A 25,653-nucleotide genomic window follows, 5' to 3' on the forward strand; every position below is an offset into this window, starting at 1 on the left:
AAGAATAAGTGATGATCGTACTTTGTTGGAAGAAATAGATCATTATTACGCAACGGAAATAATATAAAACTAATATCAATATGAATCTTTCCACCTCGAAATGTATAAGAATTATTTTGCTAAAAATCTAAGACACTTTTTAGCTCAATATTTCATACTTTAATACCTTCATTTCGTGTCGGGCAGACAAGAAAATCGCCTCATCGGTCGCGCACATTTCACCAACGGATTTAGAAAGCACATCATTTTGAGTACGAGTATTCGCCTGCAAGTTGGCCGCGTGCAAGCTGCGAGAAGCGGCGAGAAGCTGCAATGATAAAATCTAGGATTAATGGGGCTGTTAATCTGCTTTAATCTGAGCAGCGCGCCGCCGCTAGCTGCGTCTAGCGGGGAGATACATCCTGTTCACTAATTACCGCAGCGGGGGTGTGCTCGCGGGGTGCACGCTGCCAATACAATATGGATGCGGTCCCTAAAGGGACGCTCGCGGCTGAAGACATATCTCAATAAGTAGAGTAAGGTTCACAAAGCCAGGGGTGTGAGTGGTCACAAATAAAAAGATCTGAAAAAGCTGAAGAGTATTTTAAGAGCTCCCATACTTTTTGTACACAGGAAAGCCAAATATAAGCTGAAATTCAGCTGAAAATCCAAAAAAAAAAAAAAAAAATTGAAATCAGATAAAAATCTGAACTCTCACACCCATGCAAAGCAAAATGCTGAAAATTTGATCAAAATCAGATAACAAATAATGCAGTTATTGTGTTTTTAGCATTTGTATTATTCAGGTGAAACAGTACTAGGCATGTGTTCATGAATATTCATTAGGTGGGCTAAAGTGATATCCCCACTTGTTCTTTTGTATTTTATTACACGAAATTAGGTTTATTTACAAAATTGTCTACCAAGAAGTAGAACAGTTGGATCGACAACTGATTAAGTGTATCAGTTATTTATTGCTGAAAGTTATTTCATCATAGACACACCATTTACACATATATGGAAAAAATGAAACAATGATTTCATGTAATAACCTAAGAAAAAGAAGGGGGTGTGACATCCTCAGCCCACAAAATGAATATTCATGAAGACATGCCTAGAACTGTTTCACCGGAATAATGAAAATCTTTAAAATTCAATAACTCTGTTATTTGTTCAATTTGATGATGATTTTCAGCATTTTGCTCTGTGAATGTTAATGTATTTATTTATAGATATAAATATCTTCAGCTCAGAGTATTCCTTTAAGTGCAACTCACACAACCTTTTATAACAAACCATTACTAATGTAGGTAGAGTGATTCAAGTAGTACTGCTCAATAATATTGCATACATGTGAAAAAGTGTGGCACATTCAATTATGAAAATCATCTAGATTGTGTCAGTAAAAAAAAAAATTACAAAAACTGGGTTCCAAAAGAAACCAATCTAACTTTACAAGGGCACTGCACAATTTCCACTTGGTCAAAATGAACAATATTTTTACACAGGCTAGTTTGAGTGATTTTGCTATAAAGCATGTGTCAACAATTAAGAGATTGGTTTAATCACAGAGTCTATAGCACCTCACTTTGATTGGTTTCAGAATCTAAAGTAACAGAATGGACAAAGAAAAGACCAATGAAAATGAGATGGGATACAAACTTCCCAGATTATCATATAGCCTAATGCATCGTTCACAATAAGTCATTGGCTTAATCACAAAGAAGGTATAAGTTACAATAAAGATTTCGAAAAAAATCAAATGATCAAGTTTCTTTTGGAACCCAGTTTACATACACGTACAGTGCACACACACAAAGGTATCATTGACAATCATATATTACATAAAACAACTTTTCTCCATATTAATCATTGCGGATTGTATCCTTAACAACATTACCAATACACACTCTTAGGAATGAGGTGTTAATTGAACCCATTTTCAGAAAAAGGGTTTCCAAACATGCTCAAGAATCTGAAATGGTTTTATGAAGACCTTAGAAAGACACCAACATTGTTGTTTATTATGATTAATAGGACCTTTTTAGGAAATCTTTTAAACGTACCAAATATGGGACAAGCATAGAACTCTCTCAGAACATTTTTTTTATCAGAAGAATGAACAGGCTTATTTAGACATTCTCCCAAAGAATGTATCAACGAACAACATACATGTAGACCACTTGGCTGTTCAGAACAGCTCCAGATAATATAAATTGCTAGTTGGTTTAAGACAGTCTCATGAAAATCTGTACAGGTACACATCACATACATAGATCAAGACAGGAACAAGGAAGGCAGCCCTGCCCCCCCCCCCCTATAATGCTCCCCTAATATCAAAGAAAAAATATTCAGCATTGCAAAGCGTGACATTATACTTTAATATTAAAATTTTGCAGTAATAATCATCCCTGAGTTACAAATTCTTTATTTCCATTAAATATCTATATTGCTATGACAAGTTTTAAATGGCAAAACCTTAAATTAAGGAATGTCAAAGTCTACAGGCAAAGTGCACACAATGTATGTACTTGAGACCTGAAAAAAATTAATCCTGCTGGATCAGCCAGGATGCAATGTTTCTAAAGGTCAGCTCTTCCACATTCTACACTTTGATATTCAAGAGCAATTGAACTTTAATATCGACAAGTGACGTTTTTGCCTAACTCTATAGTCATAGTTCTTGCCTAGTTCTAGAGGTTCCCACTTTCCCCTTGGGGGATTCCCCATGCCAATACTGGTAAGCCAATATGGCACTGTTCCGGCTCCCTATGACTGCCATCTCCATGGCACTAGCGGCCCATTCAATAGCATTGGGGTAAAACAACCCTTCTGATAAGACAAACCCAGGGAATGTCTTGCGCTCATGGTAGTAGGGGTATGCTAACCAATCATGGTGGGTCACTTCCGAATACGACTCAAACAACGCATCCATTTGCGTATCGTTGAGGACACCAGTGGAGAAGACTTTGTAGACTTGTCTTGATGCATTGAACGTCTCTGGGTTGTAGTCAACAGGGTAGTTCTTGGCAAGGGTCCGGATGTTCAGAGGCACTTCTGCGTTTGTGATAATCGAACCCGGGAGTTGTCCTTTGGGCGAGATTCCAAAGGTTGATGGTCGTTGACGCCCCTCGATAAAAGAGGCAACTGTGTGACGGTAATCCCCGGTGAAGTTGGCAGTGATTGGGTGATCAAAGCCAGTGAAAGCGATACCCGAGAGATTGTCCTCAATGGGTGAAGCAATCATGACAATGTCAAAGACATCGCTCTGGTCACCTTTGGCAGGCTCGTTCCATGTGACTCTGAGGATTGGCTTTTCTGCAGACTTACCAGTTACACGCTCAACAGATTGTACCTGAGACTGCATTAGCGTTGCGCCAGATCTTTGAAGGAGTTGTTGAGGAACAAGCTTATTGCCACCCTCAATAGACCATAAACCAGGCATTGCACCAGCCAGGGACACCATACCTAACAAACAAACAAAAATACCAGGAGCTCATTTTACAAACAAGGCAAAAGCGATTTTGTGTCTCGCCCACTTATGAAAATAACCAGAAATATCTTGATTTGCGAGGGCACCCAACAGAATTGTATCAAAACTTCATTATGAAATGACTGGGATGGAATAACATTTGGATCCCGAATAACACTTGTCATAAGAGCCTTGCACATAAACTTTAATGTTGACATGAAAATGATCTTTGACCTAACCATGTGACCTCCCACTGCAGCAAAACATGCAGGTCGCCTAAGTACATCTACCGTCCAAGTTTTGTTGAAAAAAGTGACTTACAGTTGCGGGGTTAGGTGTCATAAGAGAGTCTTGCATATAAACTTTAACGTTGACCTGAAAATGACCCTTGACCTTATCATGTGACCTCCAACTGCAACATAACGTGCAGGTCCCTCAAGTCCATCTACCATCCAAGTTTGGTTGAAACGCGACTTACGGTTGTGGAGTTATGTGTCATTAGATTTGTGACGGACGGACAACAGACGGACGACATTTGGATCCTGAAGTCTCGACTTCACCTCTGGTGGGCGAAACAAAAAGTGAATAACAGTTCAAAGCTACTGAAATTCATGAATATGATTGGGGACCAAGAATATGAAGGGAAGAGATATAAGTAAATGTATCATCATTCTCCTGTTAGTCAAGAAACTGCTGAATGGTCAGCACCTGCTCGGTCTACTTCTAATTTTGTCTTATCCTAAATGGTATCCTACTTTATCTCCAGCCCGGGGCACAACCTACAATTCATTGCGATCCACATTTCAAGAAATTGTAAAAAACATTTGATATCATCATTCCAATCAATGAAGTCTTAATAGTGATCAGAGTTCAGAATAGGGGTAGGTATAATGAACTAAAAATTCAGTCTACTTTGGGCCTTCCTGTAGCAATGAAAGCAAAATCCAATTCGACTCGAAATGGCATCAATGACTTTACGCCGACCACAGGGCTCACCACAAAGCAAAATCATGATTTCATTATTCTAAGCAATTTGCCAAACTTCAAATACAATAATTTTACTTTTTGAAACTATCACAATCAATGCAAAATGTGATTCATTTTTTTTAATAAATGTGTTGTATTGGTATTATAGTGTGTGCTGGGTATTATACAAGTTTGACTAAATGTCCTAACTATTTGGTGCAAATGCCACTAGCCCATTTACCATTTTGTCTAATATAATAATAATTATACTTGCTTATATAGTGCTTAATACTTACTTTGTCAGAAGTCTCTAAGCGCTCTACAGTCTATGCAGCATAATTACCCTGGCTTTAGCAGTGCAGCTGTTACGCGCACTGCGTTTCAAGGAATAAATTCCTGCCAGGTACCCATTTACCTCACCTGGGTTGAGTGCAGCACATTGTGGATCAATTTCTTGCTGAAGGAAATTACGCCATGGTTTGAATTCGAACCCACGGCCCTCTGTTCCAGAGTCCGAAGACTAATTCACTGGGCCACAACGCTCCACCAGTAATATCCATACATGTTACCCCCATTTTGTATAATGTCCACTTGGTTTAACACCATTTGTTATAAATAAAACTGTTTATGAACCAAATTTTTATTTTGCAAATTAGTTACAGCATACAGACAAAGTACACATTAGACCGCGTGTCCCCCCAAAACTGTCCCTCTGACAAAGGACTGAATAAATTCTAAAATGTGGTAATATTCTCAAATAAATGTTCATGAGTAAGAAACTTAATACTTCATGATCTAATTTCTATAAAATTTCATTGGTCGCGCTTCAGCAGTTCGAATGCACCCTCTGTTACGAAACAGTGGAGAATTTTAGCCCAATCCAAGTTTGCAGCATTGATGCATATGCATGTATGTGCATTGTCTATTACATGTTGACCCCATTTTTACATCCAGGATCTGAGCAGGGACATTTCCCTAATCATATCCAGGCTCATCAAATCATAAACTCGGGCATGTTCAGAAGAATAAGAAAACAACAAGTGGAATGCCTCTGGCCGTCTCACCTGCATCACGCGGTTCAATATAGCAGCAGTGCTGACTTTGAATACTACTCTAACTCGCACAAGATGTTCAGTGATACATGGTTACTCTTATGTCCACTTTTTATGAACTAGACCAACAAACTTACAGAGATATGATGGTTATTTAACAAAAAACCCCAACATTGGCAAAGTTCATTGACCTCACACGACCTTTGACCTTGATCATGTGACCTGAAACTCGAACAGGATGTTCAGTGATACATGATTACTCTTATGTACAAATTTCATGAATCAGATCCATAAACTTTCAAAGTTATGATGGTAATTCAACAGATACACCCAATTCGGCCAAAGTTCATTGACCTTTGACCTTGGTCATGTGACCTGAAATGCGCACAGGATGTTCAGTGATACTTGATTACTCTAATGTCCAAGTTTAATGAACTAGACCAATAAACTTTCAAAGTTATGATGGTAATTCAACAGATACTCCGATTCGGCCAAAGTTCATTGACCCTAAATGACCTTTGACCTTAATCATGAGACCTGAAACTTGCACAAAATTTTCAGTGATGCTTGATTACTATTATGTCCAAGTTTCATGAATCAGATCCATAAACTTTCAAAGTTATGATGGGAATTCAACACATATCCCCAATTCGGCCAAAGTTCATTGACCCTAAATGACCTTTGACCTTGGTCATGTGACGTGAAACTCATGCAGGATGTTCAGTGATACTTGATTAACCTTATGTCCAAGTTTCATGGACTAGGTTCATATATTTTCTAAGTTATGATGACATTTCAAAAACTTAACCTCAGGTTAAGATTTCGATGTTGATTCCTCCAACATGGTCTAAGTTCATTGACCCTAAATGACCTTTGACCTTGGTCATGTGACATGAAACTCTGATTGGATGTTCAGTAATACTTGATTAACCTTATGGCCAAGTTTTATTAACTAGGTCCATATACTTTCTAAGTTATGACGTCATTTCAAAAACTTAACCTCAGGTTAAGATTTGATGTTGACGCCGCCGCCACCGCCGCCGTCGTCGGAAAAGCGGCGCCTATAGTCTCACTTTGCTTCGCAGGTGAGACAAAAAACTAAGTTTGTTTGATAAGTGATCAGTGGAATTAGTGCACCGACTTGAAAGAAAATGTGAAAGATGGATGAGTAAAATAAGCTGAAAAATAAAGGGGAATCCACAAATTAATCACCCATTGTGAAAAAGGAACCTTTCCAGAGAAAAATTTTACCTTTTCTCTTTTAAAGAAGTTACACTGAATTAACTTGACCACAGTAGATTATTAACTAAAGAAAAATGATAAAAACAAAAGTGCAGTTATTAGGCATGAATTAGGTATGAAAGAGGCATGACCTGTTGTCTTTATTGTGCATCTCCCGTTTTCAAACATGAAATGAACTGTCAAATATTGTTTTTGCCCTTCTGAAAATGCACAAGGTTATGATTTGATGAGCCTGGTTAGATCATGGAGATTTCCCTGGTCAGATCAGGAAATTCCTTGGTCAGAATGGTCTAAGGGTTGATAAGCTCCGGGATGCCAGTGGCAAATTGCTCTTTGGCCTGAAAATTTGTTTGTGAACTAAACTGATGCGTGTGAAGCGCGAAGTACTTTCGGCCAGGATCCAGCTTTGGATTTCTTAGATGTTCTTTGGTGCATTCTGAGCATATCTGAAGGATGTTTTTCCTTCTTATCTAATCCAATTTTGGGCTCATTTTTTTATCCAAATTAAAAAATACATAAACACACACAGATACGATAGATCTCGAAGCAAGACATTATACCAAAAATTCTTAAAAGCCGGAATTCCGGCAATTGCACGAAAACTGGCATCCCTGTAAGCCAGAAAGTGCAGAACACACAGTAGTGCTGCATGCACGCAATTCTGGAATAGGCTAAAAAGCACCACCGTTACATAATAGACTGTGTATTCAAAACCACTGAAGCGAGACCAATGAAATTTTAATCTTTTTTATAGAAGTTAGAACATGAGATGAACTTCCTATTTCCAGACATTTTATTGAGAAAAATTTTCATTTTTTTAAAAGTAATTTAGCCACATGTAAGAGGAACTTTTTTTTTGGGGGGATGCACTGTACAGAACTATGCATGTGCTGCACGACTGGCTGATGATTGACAGCTGCATGCAAATGATGTTGATAATTTTCGTTATGAAGATAGCAGCGAGTACAGCATGTGACAAGACCATCCAACAGCGCCCTCTTCAATCCCCAGAATGAACAGTGTGCACTTAAACTGTTAACCTGCAGTCGGGTTTAACTTAAACTCAGGTTTAAAGTTGTGGTTTAAGTATGTATGGATAGCCAGTTGTTACATTAATCACTAACAGTAGAGATGTCATATTTCAGCTCAATTGACTCTCAAATCATTCATAATTGTCTAGGAGGTATACACAGATGATTGTCTTCACTGTGGATGAATCAGGAAAGAGCACAGTAAACATAAGAAACATACAACTTAATAAAAATTTTGACACTTTTGGCTTCCCATAAGTTTAGCACAGAGTTAAACCATGGTCTATTAAAGTTAAACCTGACTTCAGAATACAGGCCTAAATGTTTACCTGCAAATCCCATCATATCCGGGTTCTGTCCATAGTTCGCTCTTGTCGCTATGGCAGCCAGCTCTTGGATAAACCTTTCTGAGAAGCCTTCTTCCCTGAGGACAACATCAAGGGGCTTATGAAGCCATCCTATGAACTCCTCCCCTCCCATAGCCTTCATGATGCCCTCGATGTCAGTGAAAGATTGTCCGCCATCTTGGAAATCATATATCCTGAAAAATAACAATGATGGTTTATATCAAAGCATGTCTTTAAACTTCATACTAAATTCCCTCAAATGTGGCTATGACTATCCAATTCATTACTAGATTATATAAATGCCCCAAAACAGGTGGGCGTTTCTTAAACAGTTCGTAAGTTAAGAGCTACTTTAAGAATGACTAGTTAACCTTTCTTACGCATGTAGCCATCGCAAATGAATATACCATTTACCACAACAAAGGATCACCAGTCATTCTTCAAGTCGCTCTTAACTTACGAACAGTTTTATGAAACGGCCCCCTATTATAATGTGGACTATATCAAAGTAAAACGTATACAGGATAAATTTAACAATTTTACATTAAAATGTATTTTGATCAGATGTCTAATTAAAATAAAATATAGAATTTGATAAAAAAAAACCTATTCCAAGGCATGGATTAGACTGAAAACTTCAGGATATAATCTTTGTAACTTCTTGATATCCCTCCCCCAAATTTGAAACATACAATATGCCCAGAAAACCATTAACAAAACAAAAAAATATTGCCGATAGAGGCCGCTAGATATGAAAATTTGAATTATCAGAGAAAATCTGATAAGAAAACAAAATATCAAAATGCTACTTCAAGACTTGAAATTTGAATATTACATGAAATCAAAATTGCATTATTACTACTACTGCTACTACTACTACTACTGATAATAATAATAATTGATAAGGTAACAAATCCAGTCACCTAGATGCTCGAGGCAAGCCTCAAATATTGACCACTTCAAAGAAGCTAGAGGGCAATTCCACATGGGAGAGGGTAAAAACAGTAAAATTCAAAATTAATAATATGCATCTGAATGTGAATGTCCTTTTTACACAAAACCTTATATTTTAAGGAACTGAAAACCTTTTTCAAATATCTGTTACGGTTTTTGCGGAGCAATCTTTTGAATTTGATGACCATTTTCAATTAGAGAACATGTATTTTACATTATTTTGGATAAATTTGATAACTAAAAAAATATTTTACAATTTTGGTTCAAGATCATCTAATGTTGTGTGTGAAGGTGTAATAATTACCAGTAGCAAATGTCTTTATCATGGGTATTTTCAAATTTCTCAGAGAAAATTTTGCAATCTACTACAAAAACGGATGTGGGCAAGTCCAAGAATTCGCGCGCGTTACGTATGGGACATTTCAGAGGCTTCAATGACCTGAAAAATAGTGTTAATTGACTTTGATTAGATTGAATACCCTCATGATGGTAGACATCTAGGAGAAGAATAATCATGGAAAAAATGGTGGCATATGACCTCGACCTTGACCTTTTAGAGAGAAAAGATGGGCCGTTACGTATGGGACGCAGAAAAAAGACGATTTTTAAAACAATTTTTTCAAGTTGAGAATTCTCTGAAAGTATTTCATTTGACAACTTGTAACTTAGTGTGATAGAAGTCACAATACTCTAGTATATCTCAGGCAAGTTTCATGTCATAAGCCAAATCCCTCTAATTACAGACTCTAATTAAACAAATTAATGACATGTTACGTATGGGACAGTTACGTATGGGACATTTTGTCCCCATAGAGAACGTACACAATTTCCCCCATAATTCAACAAATTGAAATAATTTAAAATATGGAAATAACAGAAGAGTTTCTATCTTTTAAAATGTTTTATTGAGACATATTTGATATGACTGACAAGGAAATTAGCCATTTCCACATTTTTTCCTTGTTTTTCATGGTTTCATGAATTTCTTATGTATTTCTATTGTTTTTTATTTTATTCATATTTTTCCATTTTCACAATATTTTCACTTCAATAGTTTTCATTAATCAGTATTCATAACAAATCAGTCTTTAAAAACTAAAGAAAAGGTAAATAATCACTTTTTAGAGCACTCTTGAATTTTTTTTTTCTCCATTCACTTTGTACACAAATCTCCCCATTGACATTGTGTGTAAATGTCCCATACGTAACATGTCCCATACGTAACAATTTTTTAATTAACTTTTAATTAAAAAGTAAACTCTATTTTGAAACTTTTTGGGGTATAACATTTTCATACTTTATAAATTAGAACTTCCCAGAGATGCAGCAATGCAAGTATTGTATTATGAGAAATAACTTAAAAAAACATCCTCAAAATGTTACGTATGGGACATTCCATCCTTGGACAAGACCTAATTTGCATAATTAATTAGATGACATCACATTTTTTCCCCCAAAAGTAATAAGATGTTAGGGGGTCCATGTCCCACCTATGACTAAATCTCACAAGTTTTGTTTTTATTTTCTATGAGTTTTTATAATTGTCCCATACGTAACGCCCATTTTACCAATTATGCAAATTAGGTGCCCCAAATTAGCATAAATATGCATATTATCAGATTTTTCTTATTGAAATTTTAAAATTTAACATTTGGGCTTTCTTACCCCACCAAAGATAACTTCTTAAATTAAAGATGAAATTTTGCCTTCTAGGGTGACCTTTTCTTGGACTTGCCCATGTAATTCCGTTACCATGAAACTGAAAAGTTTTTCCTATGACCTAAATACTTGCTTGAATTTTATATAATTCTGAATTCTCTGATTTCATGTGACTTGCTAAAGACTGAGCAATATTTTTTTGAAATATCATTTCTAATTCTGCTGTAACTGTGGTAACGGAATTACATGGTAACGGAATTACCATTATCATATCTTTAAAGGGGTGTGCGTTAGCCAATTTTGTTCCAATGGCATGTTGATATCTTAGCTGTAGATCACAGTTATAAACATTAAAAGCCTTCTGATTAGTAATTACACTCCAAATCAGGATGAAATTATACAATTGTTTGACAACAAGTCCCATTCAATATGGCCTGAGTATAACATTCAGAAAAAGGGCAAGATAATGTACATTAGCATCAATAAAGTATATTGATGGAGCATACAATGTAGGTGAATGCCTTACAAAGGATTAATGGGCAATCAATTCTTGGGGAGGAGTAGAAAAATGATTATGCAGGATGATCTTAACAAAATTCTCATTCAGATTGATTTTGCAAAAAATGTCATTGCCAAATACCAGTTCTAATGAGATCCAAAATACTGGACGCACAATCACGAAGTGACCATGTTCACTGTGTGTGCCTTGGAAAAGAATGGCAATCCTTTTTTTTTGTAATTGCCTCTGATCAATTCACCCTCAACAGACTTAATGAACTTTTCAGTAAAAGAAATTCCGGGACGGCTGGGTATTTCTCTACTTCAAAGAAATGGGTATAGTTTTCAGAAGGGACCGCCTACTAATTTAAGCGATATCTTCTGTGTAACTGTCCTTGCAACGGAAGATTGGATATTCTTTGCAACATGCCATGGTGAGGGACCAGACTCTGGCATTGATTGGCGAACAGTGTAGCGAGCAGTAAAAAGTAATGAGTGGAAAAGATTGAAGTGAGATCCATAATTTACAGATGTTACGAAGAATCACATGCCAAAAAATCATACTAAATCTTTATACAGATGACATTTCCAAAAGTAAGGTGGATTTGGCAGATATTCAAGATGCCTTAATTAGCACCAAACCAATAATGTGCTCCACCCCTACATGTATGCAATGGATGCTCAGAAACATGCAAAGTCAGCATCATCCAATAATCACTGCTTCACGGATAAAGTGAGTAACGACGATGACCCTTCAAGTGAGGATGATACACAGAATGTGAACACTTCTCTAAGGAGAGGATGGTGATAATATTGAGACCAACAAAGTCATTAATAACAAAACATCTGAGAACAGCAACATAACTCAGTTTGAAATGGGTAGAAATGTATGTACAGCATTCTGCTGTGAGAGAAATGCTATTAAAGAGACAGTGGTAGTATTCTCATATACATTCTGATATAAAATGAAATATTTTATCTCTATTAAAATAAGTGATATAAAATCACCTAAAATTCGTTCGGAAATGGTATTCCAATAACCATTTTGTCTTTGTTTTATCTCTGTGACACAAACCTATTTTTGAACCAATTTGTAATGAGAAAGGTTGTTTTTTGTAGCACTCATCTCATTCAAACAATTAAAAGCCTTTCTGCCATGAGTTTTGGCAAATGAGTGAGATGGCATTATAAATTCTGTGCCTACAGGGATTTAATTGAAAAAAATGAACAAAAATATGAAGTCAATATCACATCATTTTGTACTTCATTTCATTTCATAAACAACATTAGTCAATAAAAATATTTGAAATATTTCTTTAATCTACAAGAATAATGTTAGAGTAATACTTTAATGATTAAATGATTTATCATTTTCCTTTATTCTTATTTCAAAGTCTTGAGCGAATTGACCTAGAAATATTGCTGAAATTGAGAGAATACATGTAGCCTCCACCTTATTTGCAGTTCTTTTTTTTTCTTCAAAGGAAATTTGGTGCAGGCACATCATCTGTGATGCAATGATTGGATACGCGATAAACATGTCTATATATCCTAGGCACTGCTTTGTCACATATCTTTAGAGACGGAAGATAAAAATGCATCTCGGATAAATTTTCATATTTTATATAAAAGATAAAAATTTTAATATAATAATAAAAAATCATGGCCCAAGAAAACCAACTAATTTCATGAATATGACATAAGATCATCAAATCACTGCAGTTTCTTAGGGTCACATTTGGGAAATACATCTGTCAGGAAGATGTCCGATATTGACTTCATACTCAGATCTGCTATAATTGCAGTCCTCAATGAGCTACATATAGACAGAAAATGAATCCTTACCTTAAAAAAAAATAGATTGGTGCACTGATTAAGAACCAATTTGTTGCTTAGTTGTCCACTAAATTTTTTCAAGATGTAAATGTCAACACTATTTTCATGAGGTTTCAGCATTGTTTCTTGTTTTCAAATCATTTTATTGAACAACCAAATAGAAAGTTTTCAGTTTAACTGTTTAAGATGCCAATTGTATGTGAAACTATGTTTCTTTTGAGTATTCAAATACTTTAGAATATCTTAAACTATCATCTACACAAATCTTTGACTAAATATGCAGATCTGATAACATGCTGTCCTCAGTTTTTGTAAAATTCCTAATGTGTATACGTATGGCTGTAGTCCATGTAATTCCGTTACCATGATTACTAGTGATGATTTTTGGCCTTTACATAATTCTTTCCATCAGTACAGGAGGCAAAAAGTGGCTAGTAAGTCCTAATACCCCTAAAATTGAAAATGAACTAAAATTTAATTACCACTGATCCCTAATATTTTGTAAAATCATGTTTATTCATGGTAGAGCCACCTATTACGTACTATATACTTATATTTTATTTAATATTAGAGACTTGAAGTACTTAGATTGTGTTAAGTATTAGAGAAGAATGTATAAACAAGCTTTATTGAGGCATTTCACCAGTCCTAAATGCCTAAAAATATAATTTTCCTTCCCAAATGTCAGAGGCGTAATTCCGTTACCATTAGGTGTAATTCCGTTACCATGTACTTGCCCTAAAGAAAGACCAATCATCAAAATTTGTTGATGATATTTGTGAATAAATTACTTTCAAAATAAAGTTGACATTATAATGAATTGAATCAGACATTAACTTGGAGCTAGTGTGTTGTAGATTTCAGAGAAACTTTTACTAAACTTTGGGTTGCAAAATGACTCATTTCTCTGGTAATTCCGTTACCATAGCACATATCCGTCATTCACATCTGAACGTGTGAGGGGTTTTCTAAAAATCTTGGTTCAGCATATAGCACTAGTGGCCATGCATAGTATTAGGTTCAGAAAATTTGAAAATATTGAGATATCTGGATGCTGTGAGCAAAAATAACAGCCAAATTTCTCTGATTTGTAATTCCGTTACCATGGAATTGCCCTAGACAGGCTTAATGATCATTACATTACAATGACAGTTCCCTTTAACCTTTAAACCCAATTACATGTAGTCTCTAATAAATGTTCAACAAGTAGCTATTAGTCGATACCTTGCAAATTTGTTGAGTACTTTATCGATGGTCCAATTCAGCCGAAAGATATCAAATCCATATCGCCAAAGCATCTTGATCAGTGTTAATAAGGAATATCGGCTGGATTGAAATAGGAATTCCTCTCCATTGTAGATGCCCAATGTACCATCCGTTCCTTTGGTTTCTCTCTCTTTCAGTCCTGCACTTATGAAAAAAAGGTGGAGACAGGGAAAGAAACAAAGAGAAAGGTGAGCATGATCGGTTAAGGGTTCGCATTGAGGTGAAATTTTTTTTTTTAGATATTTCTATCAAAATTGCTTTTAAAATGATCTTTGATATTTCAGGTTTCAACGAACTTCGTTTCATGAAGATTGATGATTCCGAAAGTACTGGAATAGTCCATTTTATTCATGGGGGTGCTGTTACCTCTCATCACGGACGGACATTTTTACTCAAATTAAATTCACTCTAGTTTTCTTGTTATTAAAGTTACTCTAATTTGGTTTGGATGTTCTTGCACTCTGAACATTAATCTATTATCAAACATAAATCAGTAGAAAAAAAATATTGGGAACTAATTTTTTTTGGTAGGTTTTAACATTTCCATTTTGAAATTTCCATCCGTGATGAAAAAAAAGATGAAAAGTTTTTTTATTCTTTATCAAAATAGAAATGAAAAATAAAAAGGTGCAGAGGTATCTCACTAAACACTGTATGTCATTTTATTAGAACATAGCTGAAATCCATACATTTTATCTATATCATAAACTCAATAAAAAATGATCACGGACGGACACTAATTTCATCACGGACGGACAAAGTAAATTCACTCAAATTCAATTCACTCTAGTTTTATTGTTTTCAAAGTTATTCCAATTTGGTTTGGATGTTCTTGCAATCTTAACATTAATCTATCATCAAACATAAATTATTAGAAAATAAATATAGGAATTCAATTTTTCTGGTAGATGTTAATTTCCGTCCGTGATGAAATTAATGTCCGTCCGTGATGAGTTTTTATATGGTTTCAACTTTTTATTCTTTATCAAAATAGAAACGAAAATAAAAGTGTGTAGAAGTATCTCCCTAGACACTGTATAACATTTTATTTAAACATAGCTAAGATCCATACATTTTATGCATACAATAAATCAATAAGAAATGATCACGGACGGGCATTAATTTCATCACGGATGGATGAGTGAGCAATGCAAATACTGCTAATACTGTAGAATAATCCATACATGCAAATGAGAAACTTCAATGGTGAGCAGATTATGAATTTGATTTTAGTTTCAATTTGCAGTGAAATATGGCACTGAGAATTATTCAGAACTCAAATGGATGGAAACCTACAACTCTTCTAAAAAAATTGTGATATCTTTAGATGTTATTGGGGCTAAATTATTGTCAAGAAAATTTGTTAAACATAATTGGAATGAAGATAGAGTTGGAAAGCTACATATATGCCAAAAAAGCATAAAATAAAATGTGGTAAGAACAAGTCCAAAGCTGTAGATTTAATCTATTCAAGCTTGCAGAAAGTGATGGAAAAGAAGAAAGTAGAATGCATAATCTGATAAGCTGAAAAATCATCAATTTTTCCATGTACAAACCTATGGATTCACAATGCTTCTACATGTATAAACCAAACATGACATCATGGTCTTGAAGCTTGGGAAAAGTACAGGAATACCTTTTTTCGAACTTTATTTTGGAGCAAATTTTGAACAAATTGCTTATCTGGTAAACTATTCATTTATGAAGCTTGCACTGCAGTGTTAAGAAGTATTAAGCTTTTGATTGGTATGTGATTTATTAATTTCAATTTTAGATTCGGTCAGGGCCTAAATTCATGAGGGCTGTTGATGTTATGGGGTGTTTCCACATTAATATGGGCCAAATATGAAATTAAAGAGAGCCTCTGACAAGTTTTGTGGTCATACTTGATCCAACAAACAAGCATACATGTAAGGATCAGCAACCTGTGAATCTTTTGGATTTAGGTATTAATGGACCTAAAAAAACATCTTTGCTCTTGGAAAATTAATGCCCCAAAATGTATTAACATGTATCATCATGATATATCATAAAAATACTTGTATCAACATGATCATTGATAAACTAGATGTTGATTTGGTACCTGCATGTACTAGTATTCTGTAATTTAAAAAGAAGACAATGTGCATTAGGACATTCTTTACATTTGATTTTGACAAGAACTGTGTTTAAAGCAATCGTAAGTCTAGATTATACCATGTGTCTGCATATAAACAAGTTGCTACAACCAAAATCAAGTTGTAGAAACTTGATTGTGCAACTAATACTGTTTATCATATTAAATAATGTACAAATCATCAATACAATAGCATTTGTTTCTCAAAAAAAGTAATAAGAACTTCTTACAAGGTACTTCCAATGTATTTTAATTGTGTCCGTCCGTGATGTCCGTCCGAGATGTCCGTCCGTGATGGAAAATATTTGCAATTCTCTCAGAAGTTTAATATTGATTAAGAATTCAATATGCTGAACATAAAAGCTAACATACCTGAGTGTAAGTTGCATTAACAATTATTGGTCAATGTTAGGCTGTTTAGATAGAAACATTAAAAATGTAAAAAATTCCGAAAACCACATTTCTATCTTGTCCGTCCGTGATATGGCACATTTAGTGGATTCCTATGTTTGTAGGTAACCATGGCAACAAACTTTTTTCATCATTCAGCATACTTTGTCCTACCCTTCTCTATAAAACACAAAGGAACTTTGTTCATCTCATTCCTAATTTGTTACAAGCCTTCAAAGTTTCCAAAATCTATCAAATGTCCGTCCGTGATGAACCGATCACGCTCAAATATATATGTAGACAGAGAAGGAGAGAGACACAGAAAGAGGTAAAGAGAGAGGGAGAGAGGGGAAATAAAGATATGGAAGAGAGGTAGAGAGTAAATGATGATGACCCAAGTCCATGTCAGTTCATTTGAGGTAAATCAAGAAACACAAAAATTGTGTTGATCAACAGAAGATTTCTTTTTTTTCAATTATACCAGACACCTGAAAGCATAATTTCAGGGTGGGCTTGAACAAAAGTAATAATTCCCAATATAGCCAACACGAACCTGCAGACATTACAAGCTCTGCTTTCTATGTAGGTTCATTCATATTACACTTTACTTACTGCCATTATCTTTTGTATTTTGTATGTAATCAAATGTATTTCTTGTATTATGTTATCATTTTGCTATCTTGTGACGTATGAAAATAAATTCAATTCCATTCAACAGATGGACTTCTATTCACATGAATGTAGAATATGATTTCCTCCTCCAATGGCTAGGAACAGTTTGATACTTTGGAACAAAACTTACTGTACTAGTGAACTTTTTCATGAACATTTCCATTTTTAAATCAAAATTCATTTATTATCCACTTTAATAATTGAAACTAAAAAAATGTAAATAGTTTTCAATCATTTTGAAAATTTGAAGCCAGATCTTTATCTGTTATTTTTGTCTGTTTCAACCAACAATTTTTCGTATGCCACTATATGTATGCAGCAAAATGAATTATTATACGAGTCTTACCAAAATCTTGCAAAAATTGTTTCATGTAGAGATTGCGAGGATGGATGATTGATCCGCCCATCTCGTACTGGGCACCGGCAATGGAGACGGTTGCTAGGCGACCCCCAATTGTATTCTTCTCGAAGAGAGTGATGGCAGCTTCTTCACCAAATAGATCTCTAAGGAAGAACGCATTAGATGTACCACCAATGCCTCCTCCAACGATTGCTGATAAAGAATATAGAAGCAGCTAGTTGAGAAAGAATTTGCACAAACATTTGGTAATTTGCTTTCATATTCTGTAATCACCTCTCCTTGACTAAACACTCGCTCACACACATACTTACCAACAAAGACTGCAAAAGCAGTAGATTTTGCGAGGGAGGGTCTGGGAGAGAAGCCCGCCAAATGTTAGAGATATTGGAAATTTTGAAATCTATTACATGCATCTCAAAGCACTTTCAGTTCTTGATTGAATGGTGTAATAATTGTGCCTCGATTTTATGTCACATATCAAATAAAATATCAGCTCTTCAGCTTTTGGTTGCTGTAACTGTTAAACTCTTTCAAGAAAACTGTCAGCTTGCGCTACACGGCGTCCATGAGAAAGGTCTTCGATTATATACCATTTATTTTTTTATTTATTTTGTATTTCATATGATTTACATGTAGTTATCCTCATTGTCATGTGAAACAAAGTTTTATTCCTCCTGAAAATGTGGAATTGCCATTGCTTTAACATTTTGTGGTTCAATTAAGTTGTTCAGTATTGTCAAATCTATAAAAATTTTGATACCGTACTTCATATAATGAAAAAAGTAAGAGTGAGGGACATAATCGACTCTCCCATTTGCATATCACCGAGTGTGTACTGTATACATGTCATTGTTTTGTGAAGAAAATGAAACTTTGAAATGTCAAAACTTTATGTTACATCCAATTTTGATGAAAAATTTTCAGAGAGCATGGTTCTTTGATTTTTCTCTATGAATTCAAATCAACATTTTTCTGGGGTGGACTTGACCTCTTATGGACAACTCTCTACTGAGTCCCAGTCCACTACATTTCACATGTTAAGTGTTTATATTTAAGAAAAGTATATTGTTAAATGTTTTAAAGATGGTCCAGTCTTTTTCTGACCCAGTTTATGATCTAATTATGTAACCACTTCCCTAGGGGAGTGTGATTTCTTCTGTTTTCTCTATTACTAAATGATGCTTTATCAAATTTGGTAGGCAATTTAAACTATGCATGTGTATTTGGCAACAACGCTGCATTATTTTGTCACAGAGGGATTTTATTAGTTCACAAAGAGCTTCAATGTGGAATAAAAGTTTGTAAAATGGATTTGACAATTAAATCATTGTATTAACCTTAAATGTAAAGAAACCGTTGCTGATGTACTGACTGTAACTCATCAAAAGTGAATGATGGAATAATGAACACGAATCAATCCAACAAAATAATTAGTTTCAATATATTGGTTTGATAGTTGCCAACAAACTTGGAAATTTTAATTCTAATTTTTTTATAAAAACTTTTTGTAATGAGTTGTAAAACCAAAGTGAGATTTATTAATGATACATAATAATCATATTTTATTAAAGAAGTTAAAAGAACATCATTAAATTGTAATGTAATATGAGGGCAAAGTGTAATATAGAATGGTATAAGATCAAAGATTACACAACCGGTATGCAAAAATAATTTTTACTTCAGATTTTTTTTTGTAGGTCTTACATGCCTATCCATGTTTTCTGAGTTTTACTAACAAACAGTAACATAGAATTAGTTATCTAATCCCAACACTATCGAATGTGGTTTGCCTTCATATTTGTGTAACCATTCCAAGAAAAGTTCTTTTGTTTCGCTTATTGTGCTATAACTCCCGACTATCTTCAACAGCACCGGAAACTGACTTTCTAGTTCCTAACGGTTATGCTGCTAACAACCTATTTTTTTAACAATTGTTACTGAGTACTAGTTTCTGTTTCTAACCATTATGTAGTATCTCCCCACTATTTTTAACAATACTGAGAAAGTTGTTTTGATCAGTCATGCTCCTAACCCCCCCCCCCCCCCTCCATTTGAATTGAGTTTCTGTTTCTGCTAGTAGTGCTAACTCCCCACTATTTATAACAATACCAAGAACTGAGTTTCTGTTTCTAGTTTCTACCCATTATGCTAAAATAACTAACCACTGCACTGTTTTTAACAAAACTTAAAACTGAGTCAATGCACTGTTCACAATTTGGCATACGTGCAATTACAATTACGAACCACTGTTGGCAAAAGTAATGGCTCTAAAAAAAGTCTTAACTCTGTCTCTAGCAATAACATTGTCAGGTACCGTACCGGTACCGTACTTTAAAAAAAATAATTGTTCTGACTTCTTTTCAGTTCCACCAAAACTTTGACTCTCAAAACACACACACACACTGCCCACATCACATTTAAAAACAAATTGGCATTATCGTGATATAGGGAACCACCGTTCACTATAGGCATATATTTACCCCGTTGCCTTTATAGAGTTAACATCTGTCATCGAATATGTTTTGAAACTATACTCTCTTTCTATCTGTGGAAATGTATTGGTGGAAAATGCACAATATGAAGAAGTCGGAATGATAACATCAGCCATAATAATATCTGGTTGCCTAAACGTTTTATTTTCTACCCTTGGTTCTTTTCATTGATATTTTGTTGCTGAGTTATTACATCTCCCCTATGGGCTATAACTGAGCTTAGCATTATGCCTGCCAAATCCAAGGCTGAAGAAGCCGCCATGAAAACTATTCAAGAATATCTCCAAAGCGACGATTACTACGAAGGCATTGAGAAGGCGGTCGATAAAGCGATAGGCAAACAATTGGGTAAACTTAATAAACGATTGTCAAAGATTGAAAAAGTTCACGAAAACATCATGGAGAGACTCGACCACAATGACGTCAAACTACTGGAGCTTGAGGCAATCTTGCAATCAAAGGAAGGTGAAATTACCAGATTAAATGATCAATTACGTAATCAACAATCATCTATAGACAACTTAAAAATGACCTTAAACGATGCTGACCAATACTCTCGTCGAAATTGTATAAAGTTCTACGGTGTTGAGGAGACGAACCGTGAAGGGAATGTCCGTACGAGTGAAAACACAGATGACGTCATATGCAAGCTTGTGACTGAACGTCTCGGGGTATCCCTGACCCCGAATGACATTGACCGGTCACACCGGATCGCTGCTCCCAACCGTGACGAAGCAACTGAATCCACATCCGGCACAGCGCGAGCACCAAATAGGAAATCGAGACCACGAGCGATAATAGTGAAACTCACCACTTATCGCAAGAGAGCTGAAATCCTGAAGATGCGCAGGAAGCTGAAGGGAAGTGGTATCGGGATCGACGAAGCATTGACGAAGACCAACCAGGATCTACTCTATGCAGCCAAACAGCATCAGAAGGTGAAAGAAGCATGGACTTCAGATGGACGCGTAATCGTCTTACTACCGGCAACCAGAGGAAATACCATCAAACGTGTGATTCGTAGCAAAGAAGAATTGAAGAAATTATGATGAAAGAATGATTATGACAAGAACATAACATCACTGGACAGAGACAATGAAATGATTGAGAACAATAATAATAAAAAAAAATCATGAACACATACATGTATAACTACATATTCATTTTTTTTCACTAATGCATTTCATGCATTCTTTGATATATTTTTGGTTTCGCCACCCCCCCCCCCCCCCCCTATTTTCAAACTACTTTTTTTCAATTTTAGTATTAGTCAATTTGCAAAGACCATTTTATGTGATTTTGATTTACTGGTTTATTTTTAGTTTTCGTTTATTCTAATACTCATTTGTTGTCGTTGAAAACTTACATGCCTGTTAATTTATGTTCTGTTTTCCCATTCTACTCTATCAATAATGATGATTTTCTTAACTGTGTAAAACAAACTAACAATCAACTTTTTAATATAACTTATGATGATTTAAATAATATGAGTGAAGATATAAGACTAAATGATTCTGCTCCTATTCTCGATTTTGAATTTGATCAACAATATGTAAATGATTGCAAATACTATTCCGATGATGACTTCAAAGAATCTATTGACCCTAATTTGGTACAGTTCAGTGCTATCCACTTTAATTCGAGGAGCATGGTAAAAAATTTCGATCAAATTTCTGCGTACCTGAGCAGCCTTTCTTTCAACTTTACTGTTATAGGTATAACTGAGACTTGGTTAAACGCTGAAAACGAAAATCGGTTCATATTGGAGGGTTATAACTTTGTCAATAATAATAGAAAAGACGGAAGAGGAGGAGGCGTTGGAGTATATTTAGATGAACGACTACTCTATCAATTACGCAATGATCTAAATCCGACATGTTCTTCGTGTGAATCTATTTTCATTGAAATCAATATACCTAATGTTAAAAGTATTATAGTTGGAATAATCTATAGGCCCCCGAAATCCAATCTTCGTCAATACGCTGAATATTTTTCTGATTTATTGCAAAAACTTTCAAAAGAAAACAAACAAATATATCTACTTGGAGATTATAATATTAATTTATTGAATATGACTTCAAATAATACTATTAATTTAATGAACACAATTGCACAATATGGCTTTTATATCAAAATTAACTTGCCAACTCGTGTAACTAATACATCTCAATCTATTATTGACAATATATTAACAAATGAAAGTGATATTATCTCGGTGTGCTTTATTCTCCAATAACTGATCACATGCCAATTTTTTGTTACAAGAAAGGAACTTTCAGGAATGATTCAGCTCAATATTACACTTCAAGGAAAATCAATGAATCAACGATCAATAGTTTTTCTGTTGAACTGTATAACGTTGACTGGAGTGAAGTACTAGCATGTATCGATGCTGAAAAATCTTATAATTTATTCATGAAAATTTTTATCAAACTTTATGATAAACATTTTCCTCTTCAACAACAAAAAAGGAGAAGAAATAGAAAACCGTGGGTTACCAACAAAATTCTAAGATTAATTAGAAAAATGAATGTTTCAAAATATTTTGCCAAACTAAACTTGCCAGTAACGAGAGAAAATTTAAAAAAATCAGAAACAAACTTATTAATATCATTCGTATATCTCGTCAAGAATATTACAAAAAAATATTATATATGAATCAGAGTAGTATAAAAAAGACATGGAAAACTATTAATGAGTTATTAGGTAAGAAGAAAAATCTAATCCCCAAAGTGTTTAAATGTGATCAAAAAATATATTCTCAACCAACTGAAATATCTGATGCATTCAATGAGTATTTTGTAAATATTGGAAAAAATATTAGTGATATGGTCCCACAATCTATTCATTCTTCTCATTTTTATTGTCGAACAAATGTGGTTGGTTCCTTATTTTTATCACCTGTACATATAAATGAATTGATTAATATTTGTAAATGCCTTAAAAGTAGTGCAAGTTGTGGAATTGATAACGTAAATTGTAAAGTTGTTAAGCGTGTCATTTATGCCATTGCCTTGCCTTTAACTCATGTATTTAATCTGTCTTTTGTAACTGGGAAAGTACCTTCAAAACTCAAAGAATCTAAAGTAATTCCCGTTTTTAAGAAAGATGACCCCGATAAATTTGTAAATTATAGACCAATATCCCTCTTACCATGTTTCTCTAAATTGCTTGAACGAATAGTATATAATCGATTACATAAGTTCTTAAACAGTAATGATATCTTAAGTGATTCTCAATACGGATTTCGACCCATTTTTTCCTGTGAGCATGTTCTTTTTTATAAGTTAAACAAAAAATAATGGATTCATTTATTGCTGACGAACACATAATTGGAGTTTTCTTAGATCTATCTAAAGCTTTCGATTCTATGGACCACTCATTACTTTTATTTAAACTTAATCAATATGGAATTCGAGGGATCGCGTTAGACTGGTTTAGGGATTATCTTTTAAATAGGGTTCAACATACATTTGTCCACGGTGTCTTATCTTCTTCATTAAATGTTTCCGTTGGGGTACCGCAAGGATCAATTCTAGGCCCCTTGTTATTTCTTTTATATATAAATGACCTTTGTAAATCATCTAATTTGTTAACCTTTTATCAATTTGCTGATGACACAAGTATTTTTTATTCTTCTAAAGATTTAAATAATACCATCCACATCCTGAACAATGAACTCCAAAATGTTTCCGACTGGTTAAAAGCAAATAAGTTGTCCCTGAATATAAATAAAACTAGATGCATCTATTTTCAAAAAAATAAATCTTTAAAACGAACCCATACTGACAAATCTAAATCTAATAATAATATTTCAATTGACAACGATCGTATTCACATTTATATCGACAATAAACGTATCGAATTAAGTAATTCCATTAACTTTTTAGGTGTCACATTGGATAATCTTTTGAGTTTTAAGTACCATATGATAAATGTATTACATAAGATAAGTAGGAATACTGGTTTACTTTATAAACTTAAGCATAGTTTGCTTCATAAAAATTTGATAACTCTATACCATTCCATAATTTTCCCTTATTTAAAATATTGCAATATTGTCTGGTCTACCAATGTAACCTCATATGAATTGGACTCAATATACAAAATTCAAAAGAAATGTTTAAGAATAATTACTAATTCCCATTACCTAGCACCATCCGCACCTTTATTTAAGAAATTGGCTTTACTTAATATATATGATATCAATAAGCAAGAACTCGCAATATTTATGTATAAGTACAAGAAGAGGTTGTTACCCACTCCTTTTTTAGATCTTTTTCAATATAATAATCAAATTCATAACCATAATACCCGTTCTTCCAATAAATTTCATCTATGGTCTATCAAGTCTTGTCACGAAGCTAAATCATTAAGTTATGTAGGTCCCAAACAATGGAATGAGATTCCCCAAATAATATCTAATTCACAATTTATATCTTCCTTTAGAAAACAGTACAAAAAAATTCTAGTGAATGATTATTAATTTTCGCAGTTGATATCAATGCATTACTTGTACCCTATCTACCACCCCCCCCCCTTTGATTCGTGTCTTTTTGTATTTTTTGTTGTTGTTTTCTCTGTCCCTTTTCCTACATTGTATTTACTACAATGATATGATATTCTGGTTTTTCTTTTTCATTAATATTGTTGTCTTTTTACTATGTTTTGGCGATCCAGCCTTACAGGTTTCTGATAACCTTCATGGAAAGCCACGCAATGTATTATATTATATAATCACATTATTTGATGTTTCTTTGTATATTTATCCTATTTTGCGAAATAAAGATTGAATTGAATTGAATTCACACACAGCAGCGCTTTATTCAGTCACACGCACGGCGCGGTTCCCTATTTCCACCTCCATTCACTTTGTACACAAGTGCGCGTACACAAATCTACGAGTGGTTCCCAAAATCACGATTTTGCCAACAAATTTAACTCTATGACTAAGGAAATTAGAAACAATCACAGGAGAGACGCAGTTCGAGCTTTGCGTTTGGTACCCCGAATCGGCGCGGCGAATGTCCGGCCAGCGCCAGCCTGCCTCCTCCCGATGACACAGGCCCAGGAATCCGCTACCAGGCCAGTACCGTCTAGTGCAGTGCAGTGCAATGGAAACAGCCAGCACAATGATTCGACAATGTAATAAACTCACCAATTTTTACGGGACTTCGTTGTTCCCTAAGATTTTCAACACTTTCAAGTGTCTGTAAAGAGTACGACAGTGGACCCACATAGGTACAGAAAATTAACGCTAACACAGACCAATATGATATTGGTAACATTTTGACTGAAATTCAGAAAACATGAATCAAAA

At 34.6% G+C, this 25,653-nt stretch overlaps 1 protein-coding gene across 1 annotated transcript; it reads right to left on the bottom strand.

Annotated features, from left to right (window-relative positions):
- Nucleotides 1-1,158: 1,158 nt before the first annotated feature.
- Nucleotides 1,159-25,653, bottom strand: LOC121417156 (prenylcysteine oxidase 1-like). The gene is made up of 5 exons (XM_041610747.1): nt 25,492-25,653; nt 17,827-18,033; nt 14,261-14,441; nt 8,072-8,283; nt 1,159-3,447 (listed from the first exon to the last, which is right to left on the bottom strand). The coding sequence occupies exons 1-5, from the start codon at nt 25,619-25,621 to the stop codon at nt 2,654-2,656; spliced, it is 1,524 nt and encodes a 507-aa protein (XP_041466681.1). The 5' UTR covers nt 25,622-25,653; the 3' UTR covers nt 1,159-2,653.

This window comes from Lytechinus variegatus, chromosome 6, assembly GCF_018143015.1.
Source record: "Lytechinus variegatus isolate NC3 chromosome 6, Lvar_3.0, whole genome shotgun sequence".
Lineage (NCBI taxonomy): Eukaryota > Metazoa > Echinodermata > Echinoidea > Temnopleuroida > Toxopneustidae > Lytechinus > Lytechinus variegatus.

Excerpts from the sequence above, each read along its gene's own strand:
- LOC121417156 (XM_041610747.1), bottom strand. The coding sequence starts at position 25,621 with ATGTTACCAATATCATATTGGTCTGTGTTAGCGTTAATTTTCTGTACC. Across the intron at positions 14,442-17,826 it reads ACAATTTTTGCAAGATTTTG|GACTGAAAGAGAGAGAAACC; the intron begins GTAAGACTCGTA and ends TCATAAGTGCAG. Across the intron at positions 3,448-8,071 it reads GGATATGATGGGATTTGCAG|GTATGGTGTCCCTGGCTGGT; the intron begins GTAAACATTTAG and ends TTTGTTTGTTAG.